This window comes from Gossypium hirsutum, chromosome A09 (assembly GCF_007990345.1).
Source record: "Gossypium hirsutum isolate 1008001.06 chromosome A09, Gossypium_hirsutum_v2.1, whole genome shotgun sequence".
Lineage (NCBI taxonomy): Eukaryota > Viridiplantae > Streptophyta > Magnoliopsida > Malvales > Malvaceae > Gossypium > Gossypium hirsutum.
Genome location: NC_053432.1, coordinates 9,143,536 through 9,151,555, shown reverse-complemented (window position 1 = coordinate 9,151,555; position 8,020 = coordinate 9,143,536). Strand labels below are relative to the sequence as shown.

General features: G+C 30.9%; 1 protein-coding gene across 1 annotated transcript; it reads left to right on the top strand.

The window, feature by feature from the left end:
• The first annotated feature begins 4,542 nt into the window (after positions 1 to 4,542).
• LOC107889905 (alkane hydroxylase MAH1) lies at positions 4,543 to 5,451 on the top strand. Its single transcript, XM_016814444.2, has one exon. It carries the CDS (start codon positions 4,543 to 4,545, stop codon positions 5,449 to 5,451), a length of 909 nt encoding a protein of 302 aa, XP_016669933.2.
• The last annotated feature ends 2,569 nt before the right edge of the window (positions 5,452 to 8,020 follow it).

Below are 8,020 nucleotides of genomic sequence, written 5' to 3'. Positions count from 1 at the left end.
ATGGGATAGCACGATAGAGAAAGATCAACAAGTCCTCTGAGACTAAGGTATGGATGGAAAGAATTCATCAGGTACTGGTATGATCAAGTCTGCCATGGAAGGTATGTTCTAAGAATCCTTGGGCGGAAAGACAAAGAAACTACCACGGAGATGCATAAAGGAAATATGAGAAGTTAGGATAGACTTACGAATGTGGTAAGGTGTCTAAGTTTGACCAGATGAAGGTCTCATGGCCAACCGAGTAGCTCGAAATCTCGAGTAGAGATCGCTACCCTAACACACAATCTTGCCTTGAGCAAGTAGGGAGTATTTGTATTTAATTTATTTTTCTTCACGATTATTACCCTCATGCAATAGGGTTTAGATATGGTACAGTGAAGGTATATTGAAGGTACAATGAAGGAACTCACTATGTTTGTTCAAACTTTCAAGAGTTGAATAATGTTTGTAGAACTTGCGAGGATGATCGAGGACTTCAAGGAGGGACCAAATGAGATGAGGCGAAGATTCATGATTGTTGTAGATTCAAGGTCATGCATATAGGAAGGTGGTACTATTAGAGGATTCACCTAAGAATCAATCACGGTGAAGCCTGATAACATACCTATGATTTGGATTTTTTGGACAAACAATCCTTTAGAAATTTTTAAGAGTTAATCTTTAAACCAACAGTCTTTAATAATTTAAAACCCTTGAGAGACTAAGCCGTTAAATAGACTTGAGGCTATTGCTATAAGAAATATTATTAATTTTTAATATAGTTAATTTTATAACAGTTAGCTGATAGAATTTAAGTTAAGTTAATTTGATTCCATTGTGATCCTCCATACTCGGATTCAGTGGACGGGTTGGGCGTGGGGTGTTACATTACTGTGCACTAGCAGAGCATAGCTAGGGTATCAATTACTAGAAAAAAATTCTATAGTAATTCTTTATAGAACATTCTAGAAATATAAAAGATGGTGAGAGAACATCAATAAACTTTATTTCTACAATTTTTGGTGTGTCATACAAATGAAATTTCTCTCCTATTTATAGAAGGTCTCATGTGTCTTCACAAGGACATAACTACCCAAATGGATAGTCATATCTTAGCAATAAGCATATTTATTCAATAGGAAACCTTTAAACATAATATCATTCAATAATTTAAACACATCATAAACCATTCATACACATGCATACTGTCTTTAAGACGAGCCCTCGAGGCCCTAAAAATAACTTAGAGGCAATTCGGGACCAATTTGAATCAATGTAGAAAATTTGGGGAAAAAGTAGCAAAATTTGAAAACAAAGGGACACACAATCGTGTGGCCAGGCTATGTGCCTCACACGGCTGAGAGACAAGCCTGTGTCTCAGGCTGTGTAACTTTCAAACTAGGGACACACGGCTATGTCCTAGCCCGTGTCTTCACCCATATAACTCTCTGAGTAGGGTCACACGACTATGTCACATGCCCATGTGCTAGGTCGTGTAACTCTTGAAGTTGCCCAATACTCCCGTGTGCCGGGCCGTGTGTTAGGCCGTGTAACTCACTAACTTGCATACAAAAGGCCATCAAGTGACACACGACTGTATCGCAAGGTCGTGTGCCTCATATGGCTGAGTCGCACACCCGTGTCTCAGGCTGTGTGAGCTCAAATTTATCCATTTCTTGCTCAATTTCACTCCCTTATTGCATAAGTACCTACACACTTTCAAATACACATATGGGCGGTGCAATTCAACATAAAAAATTCTCAAACATAATCATATATTCTTTCTCAGCTTGTAACCACAAACACATTTACCTCTTTAAACATACATTCCTTTCATTATGAGCATTAAGTTAACTTATAGCATAACATTTCATACTATGACCTTTCAAACATATTTAAGTAACAAGTAGGAAATCAAAAATTGATCAAGTACACAACATGTCACAACATTTTACTCAAAAACTAGGCATTTGACATAACAACACATAGGGTCCTAGTACATGCCATATACCAAAACTGAGAAATGAAGTCTACCAAGATTCCCGGGTAGTGTGATTCCTAGCGTTGACCCGACCTTCTTAGCCTTCAAAATGCGATCTACAAAATGAACAAATTTATAGGTAAGCTTAAATGAAGCTCAGTAAGTTCGTTTAGAAATTCAAAACATTTCCAACCAAACATAGATTTAATCAACTTTAAGCTTAGAGATTTCCATTATATGCGGTTTATAACAGTAATTACAACCAACTCAATAGTTCAATATACTCAGTGAGCATTGCTCGATTGAAATTTTCATCAATATATCCGTAGATTTATACTCATTTGAGCTTCACTCAGTGTAACAGTAGAATTTGATCAATTAAATATCAGTAAGTATAACAACAAGATTTGCTCAGTTAAGCTCCATTTAGTATAATAGTATGATTTGCTCGATTGATCCTCATTCAGTATAACATTAAGATTTGGCTCGATAGAGCGTACTTCCAGTATATGAAACATCATTCACTAACAATATATAAACAAGAATGTAAGCATTTAGGAGAATAATTGAACATACGAGCTTACCAGATTGTTTTGCAAAAGATTTCAAAGCATAGGGACTATTCTGCGTTTTCCCTTTTCCACGATTATCAACACATTCTTGATCTAACAATAATAATTTCATTCCATCAATTAGAATAACAACACAATTTGATCCTTTCATGCAACTAAGTCTTTTTTGACAAATTACCTATTTTCCCTTAACTTTCCATCTTATTCAATTCAGTCTTTAAACCCTAATCATGAAATTTACTTATTTTTCCTAAACACCCATGATAACCAAATTTCTATAATATCATATCAGTCCCTATTTACAATAATTTCACCTCAAGTACAAATAATTTATCATTTAATCAATTTAGTCCCTAGATATCAAAATCATCAAAAATCACTTTTCAAAATAATCTAATCTATCAACAAAGCTCCATATTTCATCATAAGTTTCAAGAAATAGCCTCATTCATCAATGAAAACTTTTATAACATTTAATAGTTTCACAAATTGGTCCTCAATTTAGCTAGACCAAACTGATACGAACTCAAAAACATAAAAATTATTAAAAACGAGCATCAATACTTTTACCAATTCAAAGCTTAAAGATCAAAGTTGAAACCCTAGCTTGTTTCCTTTCTTTTTTCATGAGGAAGATGAAGAAATAGTGAAAATTTTGTTTTTAATTTAGGTTTAGTTTAATATATATACTATGTCATTTTTGTAAGTACTTCAACTTTCTTAATTGAGCTTTAATAAATTCTTAATTAAGCTAATTAAACCATTTTGTTAAACATGATCCCATCAAATCCCACTAACTAATTTTCCATGGGTTAAATTGTCCATTTAGCTCCTTTAATTTAACTACTCAACCTTTTCAGTTTTTACAATTTAGTTCTTTTTACTTATTAAACTATCCAAATAATGAAATTTCTCAACCAAAATTTAATGACTATATATACCTCATAAATATACTAATTAAATAATACTAACGAAGTATTTTGTCAAAATTATGGTCTCAAAATCACTATTTCTAATATCATTGAAAATCGGGCTGTTACAACTTTTTCCACCAATTCTTGTTGAGGACTAACGAGACAAGGTGGAAATGGGGCTGATGCATATCATTGACCGTGCCACTAAACATGGCTTGGTCATAAACTTAGAAGACATTTTCCAAAGGTTTAGAATGAGTACACCAAATTTAATTATGATATTAACGTAACTAAATGGATAATCATGATTTATTTTATCAAAAGTTTTCTTAGAAATCTCTTGTTTTTCTCTTGATTAATGCATATCTAATTTATTTATTGCGCTTAAACAAGAGATTAGATGGTTGGGACGGTGAGTAATGTTTGAAAACTTCACTTAATAAATCGAATTAACAAAAACAAGGAATTTGCCTAAACTTGGCAATATCAATTTTATAGCATTACAGAGTTTTCTTCAAGTTTTCTTCTTGGCTCTCATTTTCTTTCTGTTTCTATACCGCTTTATGGGAAATAAAAATGGTGTCCAAAGAGTTCTCCTGGCATTGTTGAGCTTCTCCTCAACGTTCACCGGGTCCACGACTGGTGTACTGAGACACAAGAAAGCTGCAAGAGCACTTTTGTTTTGAAAGGCCCTTGGTTTGCTAAGATGAACTTGGTGGCGACATGTGACCCTGCCAATGCTCACTACGTTATGAGTTCCAACTTCGAAAACTTCCTCAAAGGGCCTGAATACAAGCAGATGTTTGATATCTTAGGAGACGGGATTTTCAACTCCGAGTTGGATTTGTGGAAAAACCAGCGGATAGCAGCTCAAGGGTTCTTGAGACATCACCTTTTCCACCAATTCTTGTTGAGGACTAGCCGAGACAAGGTGGAAATGGGGCTGATGCCCATCATTGACCATGCTGCTAAACATGGCTTGGTCATCAACTTAGAAGACATTTTCCAAAGGTTCACATTTGATTCTGCGTGCATCTTGGTTACCGACTATGATCCAAGTTCCCTCTCCCTTGAACTCCCTTAAGTTCTTTTCTCCATGGCCGTGCATGATAGCGAGCAAGCAATATTTTATAGGCATGTTAAACCACGAAGCTTTACCAAGTTGCAGAAGTGGTTGAACATAGGACAAGAAGGGAAATACAAGAAGGCATCGAAAGTTGTTGATGATGTATTATCTGAATATATATGTCAGAAAAGAAAAGAAGTGAACAAGCTGAACCAACAGTTGGTATCAAAAGATGGTGTGGATATCTTAACATCATACATAACTGAAAAGGAATCAACAGGTTTGAAATGTGATGATAAGTTCTTGAGAGACACCGCTCTGAATATGATAATTGCTGCGACGGACACGACGAGCACTGCTCTTACTTGGTTCACTTGGCTGGTTTCCAAGCATCCAATAGTGGAAAACAAGATCATAGAAGAACTTGAATCAAAAATACCTATAGGTGAAACCAAATGGAGGCGGCTATTCAATGTCGATGAGGTAAAGAATTTGGTTTATCTCCATGGAGCATTGTGTGAGGCATTAAGGTTGTATCCACCAGTCCCTTTCAATCATAAGGAACCTGTCAAACCAGACATAGTTCCTAGCGGGCATCTAGTTCATCCAAAGACAAAAATCTTGTTTTGTATGTATTCAATGGGAAGAATGAAGTCAATCTGGGGAGAAGATTGCTATGAATTCAAGCCTGAGAGATGGATTAATGAGAGAGGAGAGATCAAACATGAGCCATCTTACAAGTTCTTATCTTTTGGTGCAGGGCCAAGGATATGTTTGGGGAAGGAAACATCATTTATTCAGATGAAAGCCGTGGCATCTGCTCTAATTTACAATGATCGTATTCATGTAATGGAAGAAACTCCGGTTGTTTCGGCCGTATCGTCTGTCCTGCACACCGAGAATGGACTGATGACTAGGATCTCCAAGCGATGGGAATAAATGTCTGATGGTCTGCTACAAAAGAAAAATGACTAGTGCAATATGATTAAAAATAAGTTCAAAGAGATGGCATTGAATTTATGACAGCTTACTCCAAAGTTGAATGCCAAGTGCAATATAATTAAAAATAACTCAGTTTAACATTTGTTTGGTGAATGTAATTGAGAAGTTTATATAATCAGTTACTCTAAATAGTTTATGTAAGTAAAAAGTTTTTATACTCTTTTAAAATTAAAAATTAAAAATTAAAAATTAAAAATTCAAAATTCAGTCTTTATATTTTAGTTTTGAGATATTTAGTCCCTATATTTTTTATTATTAAAAACTTTAGTCTCTTTGTCTAATTTTATTGTTAAACTCAACGGTGTCAAAAGTAAAATAACTTTTTTAGCTCTCAACATTCATTATTTTTTTATCAATTTGGTCCTTACCCTTTAAAACTACTTTTAATATTTAAAATATTTTAAAAATTAATTTTTTTCTTTGAAATAAGAACATAAAAAATGAAAATTTTAAATTTTAAAAAAATAAAAAATAAAAAATCTTTAAAATTCAAAAAAATAAAAATAAAAATTATTTTAACAATTTAAACAAAAATTCCAAAATTTAATGTTATCTAAACTGGTTTTATCAACATTGAATTTTGAATTTTTTGTTTATATTTGTAAATTTTATTTTATTTTCTTTAATTTTAAAGACTGTTTATTTTTATTTTCATTTTTAAAAAAATTAAAATATTATTTTTAAATTTTTAAAAAATTATAATATTTTTATTTAAATTATAAAACAATTTATTTTTTTTTATTTTTAAATTTTTATTTAATTTTAAAAGGTAATAATCAAATTAATTAAAAAAATATTGTAAATGTTAAGAGTTAAAATTATTATAATCAACAACATGTTAATCCTAGCAAACCAAGGGACACGAAAAAGAATAGTGCCATTACATCTTTGTAGAGTCTCGGTTATTCAGGCATGGAGCCTATGAATGTCGTGGAGAAGCTGAGGCATCATCCCAACAATAGGAAAAAATAGGTGTTCATGGAAAGGGTTTGGTCAAGTTCGGGTTAAGTCTAAGTATGGTATTAATATATTTTATGCTTACTCAAACTCGACCTAACCCAGAATATGAGCCTAAAATTTTGCCAAAGCTCAGTTATATTTGCAAAAAATTAATCCAAACCCATTTTTGGCCTGTCCATATTAATTTTATTTTTTTAAAAAAATATTTTTATTATTTTAATTTTATTCAATAAGTTTATATTTTTTTTATTTATTGAATTTTTTTAATGTTTATATTAAAGTAGTATTAGATATTTAGAATAGATTTATTATGTGTTATAAATTAAATAATATATAAAATTGTTATAAAATAAGGAGAGATAGAGAAAATAAAGAACAAAGAAATTATGAAAGTAATAGAGAATGTACTTTATTGATCAAAAGGGATGATTACGATCCTTCATCAGAGTCTCTAAAACTTTATCTTGATCATGATGGACATTCACATAATAATATTTTTTTAGGCATAATGGCTTTTTTGGCCCTCCAACTTTACAAAAAAAAAAAAAACAGTCATTTTAGCCATTCATTTAAATTTTTATCTCTTTTTGTCTTTGAATTTGTATTTTTTGTCAATCACCCCAAAATGGATGGAAAAATTATCATTTGTGAACTTTATTGGCATGACATACATATGGATTATCATGTGAATGACATGTCAACATTTAATTAATTTTCTAAAACTTAAAAATGTTTTTATACTTTTTAATTTTTAAAAATAATTTTTAAATTTTTAAAATTTTAAAAAACTAATTAAATGTTGATGTGTCATCCACATGGCAATCCACATATATGCCACATCAGCAGAGTTAAAAAAACATTAATATTTTTATTCATTTTGGGGTGATTTGATAAAAAAATATATTTAAGAGCTAAAAAAGAAGAAAAATTAAATTAAAGACTAAAATAATTTTTTTCAATAAAATTGAAATTCAAATAAATTATTACGCATTTTTTAATAATACAAAAGTTAAATTAAATTATTTAATAGTGGAAAGAATAATTTAATCAGATAATACATTCTCCATTTATAAAGTGAACTTTACCCAAATAAATTAGACACCCAACATCTGCGTAACGGTCCATAGAATTCGCCTACAAAAATAAATTGGATATGAATTGGAATTTAACACATTCATTAAAGACAACCTTTAATAGATTTATTTAATTAACTTCTCAATTGAATGGCTAACGAAAAAGAAAAGATTAATCTCACTACATTTTTCTTATATGGTTCAACCTTCCACAAAATTTATGAAATTATCAGTGAATTATATAATATTATATGATTTAAAATGAAACTTTTTATTATTATTTAATTTTTATAAAAAATTATCATTTAATTTATTAACAATATATAAATTTTGCACCATCAAATATAATTCTCAAATTAAAAAAAAACCTTTAAATACTAAGACTAAAGTTATGTAAATATGTACTACTGTTTGGACATAAGTTTTGTTTTTCTTTTTCAAATCCTTAAATCCTTTTCTATATTAAAAAATAG

Bases quoted from the DNA above. Each gene is read 5' to 3' on its own strand.
- LOC107889905 (XM_016814444.2), top strand. From the start codon at position 4,543: ATGGCCGTGCATGATAGCGAGCAAGCAATATTTTATAGGCATGTTAAA.